Source organism: Microcaecilia unicolor, chromosome 13, assembly GCF_901765095.1.
Source record: "Microcaecilia unicolor chromosome 13, aMicUni1.1, whole genome shotgun sequence".
Lineage (NCBI taxonomy): Eukaryota > Metazoa > Chordata > Amphibia > Gymnophiona > Siphonopidae > Microcaecilia > Microcaecilia unicolor.
Genome location: NC_044043.1, coordinates 36,411,193 through 36,433,620, shown reverse-complemented (window position 1 = coordinate 36,433,620; position 22,428 = coordinate 36,411,193). Strand labels below are relative to the sequence as shown.

Below are 22,428 nucleotides of genomic sequence, written 5' to 3'. Positions count from 1 at the left end.
AGCGCTCCTGTTCAGTGTCGGATAAAACCCGAGTTAAGGTGCTTCGACACTGGACCTGCCTCAATGCCGAGGAACGATGTCCTCTATGGTGATGTCGAGGGGCCAATGCCCGGTCCGATTGCGGTGAAGCTCCCTCCACAGATGTCGAGGGGGGGGGGGTCAACCTGGGTGGTAGCCAATGTCGATGCCGCAGGCGGTATCGCAGTCAGGGACCTCACCACAGGTAAAGGGCCAGACACCGCTGCAGCAGATGATAGAGAAGGTGCACGCACCCCCGACACTAAAGCTGACTGACGTAGAGCTCTGGAAACAAGGCCCGGATGTGCTCGTCGAGTCGCCATTGGAGAAGGCGGTGGGACAGGCGGTGTCAGAATTCGTGGAGGTGCAGGAGCAGGTATCGGGCTACTGGGAGACCGACGGATCGGCACCTTCTGTATCAAGGGTGAGCGATCCTCTTGGCGTCGACACTTCTCGGGTGCCAACTCTCTCGATACCGTGAGTCGAAGGAGAACAATGACAGTGCTTCTTTGCCTTCGCTCGACGCCCGTTATCGAGACTCCTCGGTACCGATGAAGAGGACGTGAAATCCTCACATCTCCTCGGGGCCGGGGCCGATGAAGGCCGGTCCTGGGGGTCCTGCATATCAGGAGGCCTCGAAGCAGGTGGAGACCCACTCGACGCCTCACTGCTCCCAGCGCAAGTTGGTCTCACAGTAGTCATTGCCTCTCTTCCCGACGTCGATGCTCCCTTAGATGTCGACGCTGACAACCTCGGTACTGATGCCGATGTCGAAGGACCGGACTAAGCCACCAAAAGTTTTTCTCGTTGGGCTTCTTGAGACGCTTGGGTCCGTTTCTTCATACGAAGACACAGACTACAAGCGGCTGGGCTATGGTCGGCCCCAAGGCACTGGATACACCAAGCGTGGGTATTGGTACCTGAGATCGTCCGGTTGCACAGAGTACAACGCTTGAAGCTGCTGGGTGTCTTCGACGACATGGAAGGAAAAATGGCTTCGACAAAATCAAAAGACACGATTGTGCCTAAAAAAACAGAAAAAAAGGCACAAAAGGAAGAGGGGAGTACCCGGCCGCGACGAAAAAGAAAGAAAACAAAGTAGGGGAAAAAAACTAAAAGAAACTACTTTTTTTTTTTTTTAATCTTTAAAGAAAAAAAATAATAAACATTAGCAAACAAATCGCTGACAGTGAAGACTCTTCCTGGGCCTGAAGAGGAGCAGAAACAAAAGCTGCCGCACTTCAACGCAAAGAAAGAAAAACTGAAGCACGCTCACGCCACGGGCGCAAAGTCATCCATGCATGCACGGTGCATGTGGTTCGCGCGCCAGAAAACTCTGGCAAAGTTTTTTTTTTAATATTCTGCTTGCAAAATGCCGTCCGAATCCTGAGCCGACGCGGACATCAACCCACATGTGTGAACAAGCAGCCTGCTTGTCCTCGGAGAAATAACAGTATATATAAGTGAAACATCAAAGCATTTCAGTGACAGTCTCACAGGATGAGGGTGAGATTTTTCCTGGGTGTTTTGAGAGAGGACAGGGCCGTGCCTAGGGTCTCTGGCGCCCCCCTGCAGACTATCAGTTGGCGCCCCCCCCCCCCCCCCCCCGGTGAAAATGATCGCTCACCACTTGCTACACTGACAGGAATTGTCAGCAATATTCTTAGAAACAAATTGCTATACATTGCAAAATAAGATAGCAGATGTAAATTCTCAAAGTAGACATATTCCAAACGCTAAAATGAAAATAAAATGATTTTTTTCTACCTTTGTTGTCTGGTGACTTTCTTTTTCCGATCATGCTGGCCCAGTATCTGAGTCTGCTGCTATCTGTCCTCTTAACTCCATTTCCAGGGCTTCCTTTCCATTTATTTCTTTACTTTCCTCCTTTCTTCTTCATTTCTTGCTCTAGATCCATTTCCAGCAATTTCTTCTCTCTCCCTGGGTCCTGTCCTCCCATCCATGTCCATCCTTGTCCCTCTCTGCCCTTCCCTCCTCCATCCATAGCCAGCAATCCTCCTCTCTCCTCTCCCCTCCATTTCCAGCAAATTGTCCTCTCCCTGGGCCCCCATGTCCATCCTTGTCCCCCTCTGCCCTTCCCTCCTCCATCCATAGCCAGCAATCCTCCTCTCTCCCCTCCCCTCCATTTCCAGCAAATTGTCCTCTCCCTGGGCCCCCATGTCCATCCTTGTCCCTCTCTGCCCTTCCCTCCTCCATCCATAGCCAGCAATCCTCCTCCCCTCCCCTCCATTTCCAGCAATTTGTCCTCTCCCTGGGCCCCCATGTCCATCCTTGTCCCCCTCTGCCCTTCCCTCCTCCATCCATAGCCAGCAATCCTCCTCTCTCCCCTCCCCTCCATTTCCAGCAAATTGTCCTCTCCGTGGGCCCCCATGTCCATCCTTGTCCCCCTCTGCCCTTCCCTCCTCCATCCATAGCCAGCAATCCTCCTCTCTCCCCTCCCCTCCATTTCCAGCAAATTGTCCTCTCCGTGGGCCCCCATGTCCATCCTTGTCCCTCTCTGCCCTTCCCTCCTCCATCCATAACCAGCAATCCTCCTCTCTCTCCCTTCCCCTCCATTTCCAGCAAATTGTCCTCTCCCTTCACGCGATTCGCGAACCGCTTAGCACTGCTTAAAAAAAAAATTACACATCAGCAGGAACAGGCTGCTTCAGCCAATCCCAGGGGCCTTCCTTCAGCGTGTTCCGCCCAAGGGCTGAAGGAAGGCTCCTGGGATTGGCTGAAGCAGCCTGTTCCTGCTGATGTGTAATTTTTTTTTTAAGCAGTGCTAAGCGGCAGCGCGGTTCGCAAATCGCGTGAAGGGGGGGGTGGGGGGGTGGGACGACGCGACGGCAACGAAGAGGAGAAACAAGAGAAGTGCTGCGTGTGCCGGTAAGCTGCTCAAAGGCACAGGGGACGCCGTCAACACTGCCAGGTGGGGACCGGAGCCGGTTTTAAAGGTCATGGTTGGGCTGGGGAGGCTTAGCCTCCCCAAGCCTCTTATACGGGGCGCCTATGCCTCTGCTCTTTCCTCCGCACCCTGGGGCCTTTAAATCTTTTACTTCCGGTCGCAGCAGCGTCAGTGAAAGCGGAGCGCTGCCGACATCTCCCTTCGCGCTCTTGGTTCCCTCAGTGTCCGCCTTCTTCTAGAAGGCGGGACACTGAGGGAACCAATGAGTGCAAGGGAAGGGAGACGTCGGCAGCGCTTTCACTGACGCTGCTGCGACCAGGTAAAAGATTTAAAGGCCTCGGCGGCGCGGGGCGAGAGTAAGCACCGCGGCGGCGCCCTCCAGAGGTGGGCGCCCCCCTGCGGCGCTTACCCCGCTTACCGCATCGGCACGGCCCTGAGAGAGGAGGCAACATTCTTGGAGATTATTTTAGAAATGTTGAATAGTAGTAGTAGTAGTAGTATTTTGGGGTTGTATGCTTTTTGTTTGAAGGATTCAGTCAGGATTTTGAGGTGTCTATCTCCGCTACAGTACAAGGAAAAGAAAGCCATAGACAGAATCCCCCTTGTAGTGACATACAACCCAGAGCTAGAAAAATTGAGAAAAATCATTTTAAAAAATCTACAGTCACTACTCCAGGAGGATGAATTCCTGAAACAGGTATTCCCATCCCTCCAGCGCTGGCCTCCCAACAGCCACCCAACTTAAAACACAAGATAGTGAGAAGCAAGCTCCCAATAGAGACTGAAAAAGAAGAGAGTGGCACACATCCTTGCAATATATCCAGCTGCAAACTATGGCAAAACATTTCACAAGATCCCACAGTCATTCACAAAGGAAAAATATTCAACATAAAGGAATCCTTCACATGCTCATATTCCAATATGGTATACTAGCCGTTGAGCCCGTAAAAACGGGCTGGTATAGAGGTTTTCCTCCCCCCGTGGTCACCACCGCTCCCCTCCCCCCCGCGAAGTCGCCACCGCTCCCCCCCCCTCGAAGTTGTCGCCGCCTCCACCCCTCCACCTGGTCCGGGCCCTCTCTTCACTTCTGAACTTACAGATCCATTCGCCGAACGCAGCAACGCACATCAGCTGAGCTGCCCCTTCCTTCTCTGCCTGTGTGTGTCCCGCCCTCGCTGACGTTACGTCACAGGAGGGCGGGGCACACACAGGCAGAGAAGGAAGGGCTCACTGCAGCTCAGCTGATGTGCGTTGCTGCGTTCGGCGAATGGATCTGTAAGTTCAGAAGGGAAGAGAGGGCCCGGGCCGGGTGGAGGGGTGGCAGCGGCGACTCCGAGTGGGGGGGGAGCGGTAGCAACGTCGGCGGCGCAGTTTCCCTCTCTGTCCCGCCCCCCCCCCCCCCCCCGTCATCACATATTGATGCGGGGGCGGGACAGAGAGGGAAGTCTCTACTGCGCATTTGCAGTGAGTATGATCACTCGCCGTTTATATGTTTGATATCATTCAATGTAAAAAGTGTGACGAACGGTGCTATATTGGAGAAACAAGCTAGATGCTAAAGAAGAGATTTAATTTATATCGACATTATATGAAAAATTCCATTGCCAACCAGGATGTCACCTCTGTGGAGCAGCACTTTTCAAAATCAGAACACTGTATCAATGATTTTATGGTAAGAATGCTATAAGGAAACGTTAAGACAATACAGGAACGCAAGAACTTTGAAGTCAGAATGATTAAATATTTTGACACCCACCAGACAGGCAGAAGCGTAGCCAGGTTCAGCCAGGTTGATGGCGCTGTGGGAGCGAGAGCAGACTTCCGCCGGCGCACATTATCAGTGCTACACAACGAAAAAAAATAGGCGCCAGCAGAACTCCATTTGGGGGAGCAGCCCTCTCCCCTGGCACCCCACCTAGCTACGTCACTGCAGACAGGACTTAAAGATCTGGGGTTTTTAACCAATTATAAACCATAAAATTCGACTGCCTTGTCACTCTCTATGCATATCTCCCTGTCCCTCATCCATCCAGCTCTCCCTGTCTTTCACCTAACCCAACCCACCCTCATCCTGTTTAGACTGTCATTGAAATGCGTTGATGTTTCACTTATATATACTGTTATTTATCAACATTTGTTTATTTCTGATCTAATGAAGAAGGGTTACCTTCGAAAGCTAATCAAAAAATGTATTGTTAGTCCAACAAAAAAGGTATCACCTTATTTTCTTTTCTACGTTTTATTTTATTTCTATTAATTACCTTTAAAAGTGGACTAACACGGCTATCACATCTCTCTACCCCCATCCCATTAAAAATAGCCCTTCTTTGTAGATGCGGTAAAAACCGATCCAGCGAGCACCCATATATGTGCCTACACTACCACAGACCACTTTTTACCGCGGCTTAGAAAAACAGCCCTATAATGGGCCAGGGGCATAGCCAGACTTCTGCGGGAGGGGGGTCCAGAGCCCGAGGTGAGGGGTACATTGTAGCCCCCCCCCCCCCGGCGCCGCCAACACCCCCCTCCCCCCGCCACCACCAACCCTCCCTCGCCATCCTTTGCTGGTGGGGGACCCCAACTCCCGCCAGCAAAGGTAGCAGACGGCGACGGCGGGTTGGTGACGGGAGGGGTCGAGAGGGTCGTCGGCAGGGGGATCTAGGGCCAAATCTACAGGGGCCTAGGCCCCCGTGACCACATGTTGCTACGCCCCTGTAATGGGCTAGACAGGCTCATGAGACTATCTCAATCTAACCTCCTTGGCTCTTAGACATTGGTGGAATAGAATGAAGAATTATGACATCACAATACCAGCTCCGTTTACTCGAGACTGAAACTTCACACTAAGGGGGAAAGTTTTCAATGTTATTTTATTCAATGAGACTTAGGAGTCCTTTTACTAAGCCACGTTAAGCGTCTATGCGTGCCCAATGCGTTACAAAATGGAGTTAGCACTCGACTACTGAGTGGCTCTTGTGGTAATTTCATTTTTGGCGCACGTCCACTACACGCATCTGAAAAATATTTTTTATTTTCTGGCACACTTAGGTCATTACTGCCCAGTTACCACGCGAGTCTTTACCGCTAGGTCAATGGCTGGACATAAGGTCTCAGACCCAAAATGGACACGTGGCAATTTTCATTTTGCCGCATATCCATTTTCGACAAAAATTTTAAAAAGGTCTTTTTTTTACAGACACGATAAAAAAAAAAAGATCAGCGCGTGCTCAAAACCTGCGCCTATACCACTGCAAGCCATTTTTTTAGCACGCCTTTGTAAAAGGACCTCTTAAGTTATTAATAACCTGGGTTAACAGAAAAATAAGCCATTCTAATGGTAGCCCATACGTTTTTTCATACAGATAATACAAAAGTAAACACAAAATCAAACAAAAACAATAACCTCCCCCCCCCCCCCCCCCCCCCCCCCCCCCCCCCAAACACAAAGAAAGATTAGAGTAGCATTATCATAGTTCCATGGCAACACCTGGAAACAAATAGCATGGATACACAAGGTCAACTAGTGCTATGTGGCTCCTGACAAAAGAGGTCTAAACAAGCCCAGGTCTTCAAGACAGACTTAATGCATCGACGCCTATGGGCCAAAATGGTTTCATATTTCCTTATCACACATATATAACTCCACCATTCATTATAATTTAGGTACACATTATTTTTCCAATTGGAGATAATTAAATGCAAAGCAACAGCTAACAGTATGTTGAACAATTTCTTATCTGACTCCAGAAGGGAGATATTAAGACAAGATGCTCGTAAGATCACAACCTCATAAGAGAGCGCTGTAGACTCAGGCAAGTGAAAAATAAGACACATTTTTGTCCAAATAAGTTGCCAGTAAGCCTTGACGTTTTTACAGAAGAAAACCATATGCGCTAATGATCCATCTCTCTCCTGACAAGACCAGCAGTTGAAGTGGACACTCTTAGTGATTCTTGCCACACGAGCAGGAGTCCAATAGGCTCTGTGGAATATGAAATATGAGGATTGGGATATCGCTGCCGACTTAGTGGGACGCATGCAGTTAACCCAGAAAGTGTACCAGTCAAATTCTGACGTATCCAAACTGAATTCCGCTTCCCAAGACATCCTTAATGGAGCGACTGTGTCAGCATACAAATCCTGAAGTTTTTTTATAAAGCAGGGATGCCTTCTTTCCACCTGATGTAATGGTGTGACAAAAGGAGATAAAATCTGAAGGCGTTATCACAATTGAATTGGAGACCTTAAAGGTTGAAATATATGTGGATATGTCCTTCCATGTGCCAGAATCTATTAAAGAGACATTATACAATGCAGACAGAGCATCAGGTGACAACAGAGTACCAGCAATATATAATTGCGATAACTGCCATATCCTTGCCATTCCACTGTTTGAGACTGCAGGAAACCAGTTGGAAAACTAGAGTTATACCAGAGAGACATCTTCCAACAAGATAGTGCTAATTCCAAGACCAGCTCTAAACGTACGGATATCAGAGGCAGAGGCTTTTAACAGCCAAATGTGTTTGGTATATGGATACAAATCTGCATAAGGGAGAAGAGATAAAGGGCAAGGGTGCACCAAGGCTGCCTCAAAAATCCGCCACCGAGGCGTGAGATGAGAGAATTCCCTTTGGAACCACATTAAAGACTGGGTATGTCGAAAGGCCTTGTGATAGTTTTTAAAATCAGGGACATTAAGACCTCCCAAATGTTTTGGTAACTTAAAGTTTCTTGAGCGCAATGCGGGGAGGCTTTTGCCTCCATAGAAACTTAATTAAGAGGGAATCCAGCTTGTTATAAAGTGAATTTGGGAAGGAGAGGGGGGTCATACTGAAAATGTAGTTTAACTTTGGGGCTAGAACCATCTTGATAGCCTCTACTCGCCCCCACCACGTTAAATATAGCGGAGACCATAAATTTAGAATCAAAGTGGTTAAGGTCAAGATTTGGTCCTTAATAAGGGACAGACTTTGATCGACTGATTTTGAATACCATACTCCTAAATACTTAAGTTTATTCGGCTCCCAGGAAAATGGGTATTGAGATATCTGATGTCTATGCACTAAGGAATTGAGCGGCATTATGGCTGATTTAGACCAATTTTATAACCAGAGAGGAAAAAGAATTGATTACTTCTAATATACTGGGAAGAGAATTTGGTGTGGTATATAGCAAAATATCATCAGCATAGATGGAAAGTTTAAACATCTCCCCTCCGACCGATACACCAGAAATATTCAAATGAGCTCTAATAGCTATAAGCCAGTGGCTCCAAGGCAATATTGAAAAGGAGAGGAGACAATGGACAGCCTTGTTTAGTGCCTCTTCTGAGGGGAAAAAATTGAGAATTATGACCATTCACAGAGATTGAAGCTATCGGATTAGTATACAAAACTTATCATTTTAATAAAAGATGGGCTAAAATTAAACCAAGCCAAGGTATGAAACAAGTAAGGCCATTCAATTCTATCAAAGGCCTTCTTGGCGTCAAGTGAAACCGCTATAAAAGGTTCACGTGAGCCCTCAACATGCGCCAGAACATTCCAAAAAAGTCTAGAGTTATCACTAGCTAATCTATCTACCGTAAACCCATTTTGATCTCTATGAATTATATCAGGAACAATATGTTGAAGGCTGACATCTTCCTAACCGAGGGAGTAATTTTTGTCAGGTAAAGCCTATTTTACTTGCGGCAAACTGCAAACATATGGGTGCAAAACAAAAAGTACATACACAAAAAGTGAGTGCCTATTTTTATACAAACTGTTTGCAGGCATTCCCGGGGATGGAGTTTGGATAGAGGGTTGTGAAGCACACACATTTTATAAAATATGTGGATACATACATAGAGAACACACACATATTCATAAATGCTTCAGAGCAAGTAAAATTCATGCTTCAGCATTTGCATGTTCTGGGAGCCTGGGTTACCTTTTTGGACACCTCACATAGGCGTCCTGTTTTCATATTAATACACTTCAATCAGGGACACAGCTAAGGGAGAGAAAGAAGGCACAAAGTACAGCCCGACCAAAACCAGGATTTTTGGTTTCTGCCAAAACTAAACCGAAAATTGGCAATTTGGTTTCAGCTAAGACGAAAATGAAACTGGCCCCGCCGACCCACCCAACCAAAAAATGTCATCCTCCTGGACCCACCCACCGATGGCAGCACCCCTCCCAAACCCACCCCTCCCCTTGATGGCCGCCCCTTTCATGAACCACCCCACACACACACACCGGCAGCCCCTTTCTGGGCCTACTGTGTTGGTGGGTAGTGCTCAAAAACGATCTCCACTCATTCCTGTGCATGACCGGTTCCTCCTTCAAAATGGCTTCCAAGACTTCCAGCAGCAGTGTCACAAGACTACCACGGGAGGTCCCGGCGGCCATATTGAGACTGGAACCAGTATAAGCAGCAGTAATCTCAATATGGCTGCTGGGACCTCCCACAGCACTCTCACAAGACTGCTGCAGGAACTCTTGGAAGCCATTTTGAAGGAGAAGCAGCACTGGACAAAAACAAGTGGACTTCATCCCTACCCTGAAGAGGCCTCTAGGCCACCAGAGTTTCTTAAAGTAGGCCTGGGGAGGGCGAACCACTTGGGGTAGTAAAAAAAAATGACCGACTGCAAGTGTAGACCAGTAGCAGAAGAAAAACCACAGGACTACGGCTCTCTTCCTACTTTGTGGGGAAAGAGCCAAGGGTAGCAGTTCAGTGGGCGTTAAGTACCCCCCAAAATTGAGCAAGTTTCTGTATTGTGTCCAAGGAGATATCATTTGTGGTATGTTTAGCTCCCCCAATCATTTTATTTGATTGTGTATGTGACTCTAAGCCACCTAGATTTGTAGATGGTGGAATACAAGAAATTTTAAACTAAATAAATATTGAAAAGTTGGCACCCTTGGAAAGAACAAGGAGCATAAATGACACCATAGGATCATAGTGGCAGGGGTCAAGAGAGAAGGGGAGGGGGTTATTCTACATCGATGTGTGCCAGCAATCCTTAAAACACAGGCCAAATATAGAACTTCTGTTTTTTAAAAAAAGTCAGAAAGAGTTATAATCCACAGTAATAAAAAGAAATCATGTGCAGCCACCTTAGGGGTGAATTCTCAGAAAAGCACTGCTTGACTGCCTCCAGCGTGCCTCAAATAGGTTTGGCCTTCAGGATATCCATAATACACAAATTAAACTGAGTTACTAAATCAAACAGATGCAAATCTTTATTGATCAATCATATTCATTACAGATACACAGAGAACAATGCTGTTTTTCAAGCTGCTAGGATCAGAATGATACATCTTTGTATTAGAAGACCCCCTTCTAAATACAACAATAAAAACTTCAATACCAAGATTTAAATATTATGACATGACCTCCAGTCCTTATAGAAAGAAACATTACACAGTACATTATCAGTTCAGCAGGAACAGAGTGAGCCACGCTTGGTACTCGGCATACTGTGTCTCTGCCTTGCAGTGGACCTCTATCATTATTAGAAATCCATAGGTGATGGCAGGCATTCTTGGGACAGTAAAACAGGTAGAACCTCTACGTCAAATAATCCGATCAAGCAAGAGTAGAGGCTGACCCAAAGGATGAGTCTAGCGCTGGAGACAGTGCTTAAAAGACTGTTTATTAGTTGCTTGGACAGAAGGGCCCAACACGGTCCGTGTTTCAGCATCACATATTCTTAAAATTTTATTTTATATATATATATATATTTTTTTTACATGCATATCTTCACTTACTAATCTTATTTTTTATTTCTATATTTATTCCTTATTTCTGTTCATGCATTATGTGGAGTATGTATTTCTGTATACGAACATTACATATGTATGACACACTTATGTGGGGGTTTTTTTAGAATACAAACGTGACCCATGAAGCAGGCATTTTGCAATACTGAAACATAGATCGTGTCAGGTTGTCCAAGCAACCAATAAGGAGTCTTTCAGGCATTCTTGGGAGCCAGGCAGGACTGATTAGGAAGTGGAATGCCGCTCTGATGGTTTGATGTCTTGGTAGGAAGGAAACCTCCAATGATGTCAATGACATTCTCCTGAGCAGCCCAGACCCACTAACCATAGGGCTGGTCACCTGAGGCAGGAGATCATTTTAGCCACCCTTTGCAACAATCTTGCAATCTAGAATGGGTTGGCAAACTCTGGTGCTTCAGTGTTACAAGCAGGTCTGGGTTTCAGGCCAGTCACATTATGCAAATAAAAACTTAGGGGCCGTTTTATGAAGCAGTGCTGAAAAACAACAAAAATGGCCTGCACTACCCCCATCGCGCTAAGGCCACTTTTAGCACTGCTGGTAAAATGGCCAATTTCCTACTTTTGAAATAATGGCAAAATGCTAATTTTCCCATTCGTGCGTGGCCGTTACCGTGTGCCCACTTACCGACACCTACAGGTGGTAAGGCTCATCAGGTAATTCTGCACTAATCAGTTAACACACAGCAGTGCCCATGCTCTAACCAATTAGCATAGCCACGCTCACTCCGCCCCAAACACATCCCCAGCATTTAAAAAAGTACATTTTATTTTTTAGCATGTGGACAGTGTGTGCACATGCAAAAACTGCTGCGGGACATCTGAGTATACTCCACGGTAGTGCATGTTAACCTGCTGTAAGCACAAATTAGTGCTTAATGCAGCTTAGTAAAAGGGAACCTCAGTGATTTCATAAAATGTCTCCAAAATATTCATTGTTGAAATACTGAAAGCTAGCCCTGTCTATGGTACTTAAGACCCAGGGAGAGAGATACTGACTAGCCACCTTGCGGCACACTCCTCCTCCCCTATCCAACTGATCCTCCTGCACCACTAACCCCCCCCCCCCCCCCGATGGTGTTCTCTCAACATGTTGCTTTTCTTCTTCCTTCCTTCATTCTTCCTCTGCCCTATAGCTTCACGTTTCTCCATTACCTCCTCCCCCTAGTGTCACATTCTTTCTCAGTCCCATCATACCTTCCCTCTTGCCATATGTTCCTGGTTCTCAAGGCTTGTCCCCTCTCCCTTGTGTATTATCGGGAAAGAGAAGAAGAGGGCCGAAGGTTGGGGGTGGATAAGAACCATGTTTGGGCAAGGTAGTGACCTATGCTGGTGTCAATGTGGGGGGCAAGGGACCTTCATGTATACTGTATTTGGTGGGCCTTACCGAAGGCACAGTCTTATTGGGAGTCAACAGATGCAAGATATTGTGGGGGTGCTTCTGGAAAAGTCTATTGCCCAGTGCCTGTTAAGTGTGGGTCCCAGGGAACCTTTGGTCTGTAAGTGCCAGCTGGTGCATCAGGGTTATATTTGGTTTTGGCTGCTACATCGAAGCAGACGAAGATGAAAACGGTAAAGGACTTCAAACACGCGTGGGATAAACACAAAGGAATCCTGTTTAGAAGGAATGGATCTATGGAATCTTAGAGGAGATTGGGTGGAGATGCCGGTAATTGGGAAGCAAAAACAGTGTTGGGCAGACTTCTACGGTCTACGCCCTGATCGTGACTGACTAGATATGGATGGGCTTGAGTGTAATTTTAGGGGGCTTCAACATTAGCTTCAGAACTTTTAGTACAAGAAGATTGCTGGGCAGACTTCTACGGTCTGTGCCCAGAGAATGGAAAGGACAAATCAAACTCGGGTATAAAGTATCGCATATTAAGTAAAATGAGTTTATCTTGTTGGGCAGACTGGATGGACCATAGTCTTTATCTGCCATCATTTACTATGTTGCTATGATTGCCAGAAGCAGGCGAAAGTGAACTACATCGATTTGATGTCTAAGCTTACTGCTTTATGGAGGAATTGCCTGGTGCCCTTTCGCAAGAAGTGAGCGGACTATACTGACTGTTTGGCTCACAGTTCTGGTGAACCTTGAGGGATTATTTCACATATCTTAATTGTGACGTGTTATAAGGATGGGAGGTGTTGTTAGAACCCCGAGTTCCCCTGGAGAGGGGTAGGGTGGGGGGGGTGTATTGTTTGGGTGGAGGGTTTTCTTTGTCGATGTGTATTCATGTCACGTACTGAAGAGACACAGTATGTCATGTGTTGTAGACTGTTTCTGTTATTTGTAATATAAAATAAATACATAAATAAATAAATATTTTTTTAAAGAGGGAGGGGTTCATGCTACCTTCCAGACCACTGGCCCCTTGACTCCAATTCTGAAGCAGCCTGAAGCGAAGGAGGAGAAGGAACAGGAGGATCAGGTCTTGTTGCACCTGTAAGTAATGTTCCCTCTAAAGAACATGGGGAAAATTGTTAACATCTTTCTCCCTACCAAACATGTGCTCCAACCATTCTGAGATTTAAACTGCATGGATCTCTGGGAGTTGGCAGGAAGAAATGTGTAGGGGACCACCGACCCATTCTAGTGAAAATACCGTCTGCAAGATTTTTCGCTAGCAGTGAAATGAACACTGCTCGTCACCAACACTCACACTTCTCTGCTTCTTCCTTTCACCACTTTGAAGCAGAGGTGGAGAAGAGCCAGTACATCACACCAGACCACCCTTCCTGGAGCTCAGGCATGCGTCTACATAAAATCCTGCTCAGGATACTGGCTAGGCCTAGAGAGAGACTTCTACTGCCAGGACAGCCACATCATTTACCCTAGGTATTGAGGAAAAGCAGAAGACTTATGGGAGGGGGCAGAATGGAAGAAAATGAAAGCCAGGCAGGAGATAACAGGTTTTTCTTCTGTTACTCTAGGCAATTATGGAATGTGAAGTGCTGTGTTTGAGCTCAAAGGACTGCCTTCCATTTAATGTACCCTCAACCCAGGGATACAGCAGAAACTTCCAGCCATGGCTTGGTGTCCTGCTCTTCTTAGAGAAACTGGAAGTAGGAGTCAGATGAATGGGCACCACCAGAACTGAATCAGCTCACCCTGGGGACCTGGAACTATCTGGTAACTGTATAATTTATAAACCAGGAAATTTAAAGGCACAACCACCACAGGCAAAAACAAAACCAAATTTCCAGCACCATGAGTTTAAAGCAGGTGTCAGTATGTCTGTGCGTCTCCCTCCCCTGACTCCTAACAGAGCTGGCAAACTTAACCATAAAAAGGTCTGAAATGAGAACCAAGATGAGGATATTTGTTTAAAAAATAAATAGAGAGGGGGATGTTTACTAAAATATACTGAGACCCCCCCTCCCCTCCTGCTGGCCACTTCCTCCACTCTCCCATCTATCAAACTATAAAGCAATAAAGCACGTTGGAAAGAAAATCCATTCACAGAAATGGGGAAACAATACCACAAAAGGAAGGATAAACACTTGCAACGGACCATTTGAGGGCTTAGGCAGACTAACAGTAGCGCTGGGTTTCTCATCTTTCTTGAAAATGATCCAAATTGATTTATTTTATTTATTTCAAAACTTCTATTCCGCCTACAACTAGACAGATCACAAACCAACATACACAACAAAAACAGACAAATCTTCAAAAACAGTTCCAAACTTACCGCTCCTAAAATAACCAGAAGTATCAACTCCATGTGTGTTCAAACAAATAGGTCTTCAAAGACTTACAAAACTGAGCCCTGCTGCTACAAAATCTCAGGTAACCGAGCAAATTATTCCAAATTTGTGGACCGGATATCGAAAAGGCAGTATTCCGGGTGTCAGCATATATGATCTCGACAGCCGATACACCTGAATCACATCCTCACGATACCATGGAACACAGTCTGAGTGTAATACCCGGTGAATCAAATGTTCCACCTTGTACTGCACTCGAGTGTACTGGCAGGCCAGCACCACTGCCTCCACCGTATGCAAATCTTTGTTGTTTACAAAGAAAATGAGACGTGAGCTCCTTTGTGTCAATATTTTTGAGGGTTTTTTTTTCCAAGGGCATTTTTTTACTAAACAGCGCTAGCGATTCCTGCGCAAATGCGACACAGCCAAATCAAAATGAATGGGCCGCAGCACATTTGCCGTACCAACAATCACTAGCGCGGTTTCGTAAGAGAGGCCCTAAATGTTATTTCTATCAAATTCCCTATTCTTAAAAAACCTTTTGTAAATACACAAGTTGCTACCCTCCTTCTTCCATGCTGTTGCCGCTCTTGAGGGGTTCTGGCAGAGGTTTAACAGCCACAAAAAAAAAAAAAAACAATGCCGCAGACCTTGAATGGTACTTGATGATCAAAATTAGACTGTTACTTGTGAAACTAGTCAAAAGATTTGCTGGTTCTATAGTCTGTGATAACATTTTGCTTTTCATCCTTGTTACCCATTCTCCTACACTGAAATCTTTCACATAAGGCTGTTCAAATGAGTCAGTAGACAGTACTCCGTATGGATATCAGAACTGAGCAGTACAGCTAAGACAGGCGCCACCTCTTACGATGCCACCTGCTGGACGGTCTGTGAACAGCACTAGCAGGATCTTTGCTTCCGAGCTGCAGCTGATGGTAAGAAATATTTGTTGGCCCTCGTGTGAAGGAGGTCACCAGGAGTTAAAAAAAAATAGTCCAGATTTGTAAACAATTGGTTTATGATCAAGTTGCCCCCCCCTTTTTTTTTTCAACTTTCTCCACCAGCTTTTTCTCCCCGTCTCCTTGGGTGGCCAACCTACGACAGATGCTTCCTGCCCACTGATGATGCCAATGGTTCCTCACCCTGCCGGGTCCATTTTCTCTTTACCTCTTTGGAGGTGCAGAGTAGAGAATGGCACAGGGCAGGGGACCCACGATAACCGCAGGGATGGGGACAGAGCCCGTGGTGACAGGGACAAACTTTGTCCCCCGTTTCATTTTCTACTTTGAAGCCTGTTAATGAACTGGATTGCACTCAGTCTGCTGCCCCTCACTCTTGCTACCCTCATCTCCCCTTACGTTCCCGCCCGTAACCTCCGTTCACAGGATAAATCCCTCCTCTCAGTACCCTTCTCCACCACCGCCAACTCCAGGCTCCGCTCATTCTGCCTCGCCTCACCCTATTCTTGGAACAACCTTCCTGAGCCCTTACGCCAAGCCCCCTCCCTGCCCGTCTTCAAGTCTTTGCTTAAAGCCCACCTCTTCAATGCTGCGTTCGGCACCTAACCCTTACCGTTCAGTGAATCCAGACTGCCCCAATTTGACTGCCCCTATCGGACCGACCGTTCACTTGTCTATTAGATTGTAAGCTCTTTGAGCAGGGACTGTCTCTCTTTGTTAAATTGTACAGCGCTGCATAACTCTAGTAGCGTTCTAGAAATGTTAAGTAGTAGTACTTATGTTTCATTGATGCAGCTAGCAAAATTTGCATGGGGGATGCTGTACATTCCTGCTACCAGCACATCTTCTAAGAAGACATCTTCTATTGCAGGAAGGACTGTGGAAGACAGAAGAGCTAGACTGAATCCTGAGATTGTTGATGACTTATTCATCCACAGATTTTTTAAAAATCGTTAACAGTGCTTCGTAGGGCATATTTCTCCTCTCTAGTGAATACAGAATGTTTTGTATTTTGTACCCCTGAACATTTCAACAGGGTGCATTAGGATTCCTTGGGGTAGTAGAAGTCAGCTATTGTTGGGGTTGGAAGGGTAGAGGGTGGTGGTGGGGGGAGTGTTATTACAGCTGCTCATTGTTATTGTTGTCTAATTGCAATTTATACACAATAGTTGCACAGCATAGTGTTCCTTTTTATACATTAATAAAAAATTTAAATATAAAATCTTAAGTGTTTGAGGCTTCCGCTGATGAGGACAGAGCCCGTGGGGATGGAGACAGGGTCTGCGGGGACGGGGCAGGAACAAACTTTGTCCCTGTGTCATTCTCTAGTGCAGGAACGGTGCCAAATTTTAAGCAACTCGATTTGGGAAATTCCTCCAGTTTTACTAGAGATTTTGGTAATTTCGGCCTTGTTCCTGGTGGACAGGAATTTCAGATGATAAACTGCTGACTAGTGAGAGAGAGAAGCCAATGACTGTACAGGAATGAAAACAGATCCTCTGACCTGGTACTTCTAAAACCAGGGTGTGGCGCCTTGTCAGGGTAGTGGAGGAAGGCCTGCACTGCCAACCTATCTATTGTAATGTAGGTAAATAGGTGACTATAGTTTTCAGTACTGGCCTAATAGTCACTAAAACATACACATTGCTTTGTCATGACAAGTGTGCACAGAAAAATAAAACATCTGGATTGTTTAGCCACTGGAAGTTTTCTGGCATGAATCCTTAGTAATGAGTACCAACAAATTCACCATCACCACTCTTTGGTATTAGGATTTTATCACTTTATGCTAATGTATTTTGTCTTATGTCATTTTTATGTTCTATAGGGGCTCATTTTCAAAGCACATAAAACTTACAAACCTGGTCCAGGAGGCACCCCAGGTATCCACAATGAATATTCATGAGAGAGATTTGCATTCACTGCCTCCACTGCATGCAAATCTCTCTCGTGGATATCCTGAAAACCTGACTGGCCGGGGTGCCTCCAGGCCCAGGGTTGGGAACCACTGCCTTCGTATTTTATATTATTTTAATTTATTGTAATTTTATGTTTTAAATGTACTGAAAACTATTTTAAGCAAATATTTTTCATCTTATAGACTTACTGTAAAGCGCTTCAATATTGGTACGAAAGGTGGTCAATAACTTTATATAAGAAACCAAAAAGACTCTAACAATTCTGTCAACTAGAAGAGAATTCTTGGGCTCACTATAATAAGAAAACATCCACCTTTTCTGATCACAGAGAAAGAAGGGGAAGCAAGGCCCAAAACAACTAAGGCTGAAAAATGGCCTGCGCTGTGGTAGGCGCGTGTATTGGAAACACTCAGGTCCATTTTTCAGCACGCCTGCAAAAAAGGCCTTTTTTTGGCCAAAAATGGACGTGCGGCAAAATAAAAACTGGCGCGCATCCATTTTGGGCCTGAGACCTTACCACCACCCACTGACTTAGCAGTAAGGTCTCACGCGTTAACCAGGCAGTAATCGTCTGCACGCATACACTGCCGATTACTACCCGGTTAGTGCCACGCGGTAGAAAAGAAAAGATATTTTCTGCCGCACAAATCGAACATGCGTAAAATATGGAATTACCACCCGGGGCTCGCAGTAGCCGGGCGGTATTTCCAAATTGACGCACGTAGGCGCCTATGCAACTTAGTAAAAGGGCCCCTCAGACTGCTTTGACTCTGGTCCGCTACTACTTCCTATGTCTATCCCACCCACCCAGGATCCTCTTCTGAATGCCTTCACCCACCAGTGGCGTAGCTACGTGGGGCCAGGGGGGTCCTGGGCCCTCGTACATTTGGCACTGGACCCCCCTGCCGACGACCCTCTCGACCCCCCCTCCTGCCGCCAACCCTCCCCCGCCGTCGGCTACCTTTGCTGGCAGGGGACCCCGATCCCCGCCAGCCGAGAAGGTCCTCTTCTTCCTCAGAAGGCTTTGTTCTGTTTCTGACGTCCTGCACGTTGATCTGCAAGGCTTCGTTCTGTTTCTGTGAGTCTGACGTCCTGTGCAGGACGTCAGAAACAGAACGAAGCCTTCGCGGGAAGAAAAGGGCCTCCTCGGCTGGCGGGGATTGGGGTCCCCCGCCAGCAAAGGTAGCCCATGGCGACGGCAGAGGAGGGTTGGTGGCGGGAGGGGGGGTTGAGAGGGTTGTCAGCAGGGGTCATCAAAGTTGGCGGTGGCGGGGGGTTGGAAACAGCGGGGGGGGGGGGGCGGTCTACAGCCCCTCCTTACCTCTCAACCCTCATCTCCCCTTACGTTCCTACCCGTACCCTCCGCTCTCAAAACAAATCCCTCCTTTCAGTACCCTTCTCCACCACCGCCAACTCCAGACTCCGCCCTTTTTCCCTCGCCTCACCCCACGCTTGGAACAAACTCCCCGAGCCCATACGCCAAGCCCCCTCCCTGCCCATCTTCAAATCTCTGCTTAAAGCCCACCTCTTCAATGTCGCCTTCGGCACCTAACATCTACACCTCTGCCCAGGAAACCTAGACTGCCCAACTTGACATTTCGTTACTTAGATTGTAAGCTCCTTTGAGCAGGGACCGTCCTTCTTTGTTTATTTGTACAGCGCTGCGTAACCCTAGTAGCGCTCTAGAAATGTTAAGTAGTAGTAGTAGCTGGGGGGCCTAAAATGTGCCCCCCCCACGCCGAATTCTGGCTATGCCCCTGCTACCCACTATCCCCAGGCTAGTTTGGCATGAAAAGGTAGACATGAAAACTTCTGTCTTTCCTCCTGAGCTGGCATACCCTAACTTGCACTCCCCCCCCCCCCCCCCCCCAACCAGACTGCAACAAACACTTTAGTCCTTCACTCCAGGGTCACCGAGCTGGAGGGGCAGGGGGGACAAAATTCCCCGGCGCCGCAGTCCCCTCCACCCGCCCCCTCCGTCCACCACCGGGCCGGGCCCCCCTGAATTCAAATCATAGCGTATCACCTCGACCTCGCTCCATGTGAAAGAAGCACAGCAGTGGCAGTCTGCAGATCGCCTCCCTTCAGGCCTTCCCTACATGTGTCCCACCCTCGTCTGATGTAACTTGTACGAGGGCGGGACACAGGGAGGGAAGTCCTCTTCAGCGGTCTCTGGCGCGTTGCTGATCTGGATTCTGTTTCTGTGAGACCAGCGCTGAAGGGGACTTTGGCTGGCGGGGGTTGGGGACCCCTGCCAGCAAAGGTACCTGGCAGTGGCAGGGGAGGGTTGGCGGAGGCAGGAGGGGGATTGAAGGGGATGGGGGAGGGGTGATGGCACGGGGGAGGGGCTAAAATGTGCCCCCTCACCTTGGGCTCTGGACCCCTCTCCCGCCAAAGTCTGTCTACGCCCCTATGAAGAGATGATTTGTGATGTGTTTAGCATCCTAAATCATTTCTAAATGTTGGCTCATCTTGATCCCCCTACCTCCCACGGATGGCCCTGCTAGCAAGCACACCTGCCTTGGAGTTAGAGGCCTTGGGCCAAGCGGTACTGGGGATTGTGTGGCAAAAGGCGTTACCTTGTCAACACACCTTCAGGCACTGCCTTAAGAAACACGAGGATTCGGACCCCCTTATTCCAAAAATACAGAGTCAGGAACTCTGTCAAGTGGGAGGCCACACAAACAGGTGAGGGTGTCACCGAGGTAAAGGCAGTTTAGTTAGTTTAAATGAGTCAAGGCAACAGGGTTAAGGACAGGCAGAGTTACTTCTATTTTGTTTTTGAACACACACAATCTAGCACCTCTGATCGTATGTTTCCTGTTCAGTCAACTTCAAGTTTAAAAATACAACAACAGAAGAACAGACAACCAAAGGAACAACAAAACTCTCTTCTAGGACCACAAATCGGTACCGGAGAGGGGAGATTATCTTATCCAAAAGATGCACAGGAAAATCCAGTTAAAGACCCTCCTTCTTCATCTCAAAACAAAAATGAAATATGAGCATTGCCAGGTGATTAATGGAACTTTCCTGCCTTTTCCCCCATAGGTAAGTAAAGCTTATTCACTGCTGTGTGCTGTGAACAGTGAACAATCAACAGCCTAAAAAACAGGACTGCTGCTCGGTGTGGTTTTTTTTTTCTTTTTTTAAGGAACTGTTTCTCTAATGCAGGCCTCGCAGAGCACTTATAATTTTGGCATCCCAGCCAGCAGGAAGAGCTGACCCCGGTCAACAGTAATCTAAAAACAGAAGGGGGGGGGGGGGGAGAAAGCAGGCTGGCACTTTTGTACAGCACGGTATTCTCATTCCAGGATAAGTGCACACCAGTGCTCTGCCCCCCCCCACCCCCCGCCCTCGGAGAGAGCACAGCAAAGTAAACAAGGGGCTCGTATAAATTACCCTGCAACACAATGGTAGTGCTGAGGGCTGGGACGACACAAATCAGAGGAACATTTCAATGCATGAAGTTTCCCCTGAAAGATAAAAGGGACCCTGGACCCAAGGGAGGGAGGGGGCACCGCTGTCCTTCAGTCTAATCTAGCCATTGTTCTAAAAGGGGGATTATTTTAGTCAAACTAATATTTGCTGGTTATTTATACGTTTGTTTAGTTGTAAATCCTGCCCCTACCATGCATTCCTTTTCGCCTTAAACTGAAACCCTGCAGGCTGGAATAAAAGTAGAGTGCATTCTTCGGCAGAAGAGATATGTCTAAGAAAGAGATTGCAGCACCGTCATTACACGCAAGAACCAATAAAGTGAAAAAAAAAAATAACCTGCCAAAGATGCCACCTCCTATTCTCAAAGCAGCTATTGATCACCCCCCCCCCCCCCCCCCACCCAGGCCTCTGCGAAACATGTTTAACATCGTATAAAAATACAAAATCCTGCCCGGTCCTATATTTATATTTCTCCTTAAAAGTGTATTAAGTGAATTATATTAGTGGTAAATTAAACAAAAACAACAAAATAACGGAGTGAACGTCAAAAACAAAACCCATCAATCTTTTCACTGAAAAAAAAAAGAAAAAACAAGTGGGGTTTTCCCTTCTCGGATTGTTTTTTTGGGTTCTCACTGTTTGCTATCACGGTCTTTGTTCGCACAGAGTGAATTAATCTCCGCTCCTTTTTTTTTTTTTTTTTCTATCCCAATTCCAACACCTGTTTCGTTTCATTCATTCATTCGTTCAACAGAGATCAAATCTGCTCCAGCAAATCAAAGATGAAAGAGTTAAACAAAGAAATAGCACTGCAGGCAGGACTGGCAATAACACATATAAATGCATGCAATGAAGTTGGAGTGTTTATTCAATCACGAGAATATATATATTTTTTCTTTAGATGCCTTGTCGGTTTCTGCAACCGAAATCAACCAGTGAAACTGACACCAGGGAACATCGGACGATCGGGGTTTTTCCACTCCGCTTTTCTTCCACTTACCTCGTCTTGGATGACAAAAATGCAAGTTTGATTAATCCATAGGTAAAGAACTGGACGTTTTCCTTGGCTATGCTCGCCACTTTTAACCTGTGTTCTAGAATGTGCAGTTCCATCTTTTCCTTTTTCTCATTTGTAGTTCATCTATTTTTAGGTTTAATTGTTATTATTGCAAATAATTTCTGCTGCTTCACGAGTCGCCGACCAGCAGAGCGGGGGATGAAAGTTAAGAGGGGTGGGCCATGGATGGTTTTCAAACGATAACAGCAAAAAATACTGCGAGGAAAAAGATGAAGCGGAGAGGAGAAAAGCGACCGACTCCGAAGCTCCGTGAGTTGGAAAAGGATCAGAAGCAGCGGAGGCTCCAGAGTGCAGAAAGCAGCTGGTGCTATAGTGTAACAAACAACTTGCCACTCAAACGGCACCGCACTGCGCATGTCCCGCAGCCCATGAGCCCGCTGGGAAATGAAGTCTTTCTCATTAGACCCCCCCCCCCGCCCCCCTCAGCAATACGCCGCGGAGTCCTCTACTCGCCATCTAGCGTGCCTTCCTTGAATTACACTCTGCTTACTCGGCTTCCTTTGTCAGAGAGCTGTTGTTTTTCTTCTGTTCAGAAAAAGTCAACACCAGGGAGAGCAGATGATTCCTGATCATCAAGAATGGACTGATTTACTTTTTTTGGAGC

General features: G+C 46.8%; 1 protein-coding gene across 1 annotated transcript in view; it reads right to left on the bottom strand.

The window, feature by feature from the left end:
- The window catches only part of CASTOR2 (cytosolic arginine sensor for mTORC1 subunit 2), a 224,256-nt gene extending 202,094 nt beyond the window's left edge, over window positions 1-22,162 (bottom strand). The window contains exon 1 of the mRNA XM_030185885.1: window positions 21,747-22,162. Within this exon, the coding sequence (XP_030041745.1) occupies window positions 21,747-21,859 (113 nt within the window). The 5' untranslated portion in view covers window positions 21,860-22,162. The remainder of the gene's footprint in view (window positions 1-21,746) is intronic.
- Window positions 22,163-22,428: the final 266 nt, after the last annotated feature.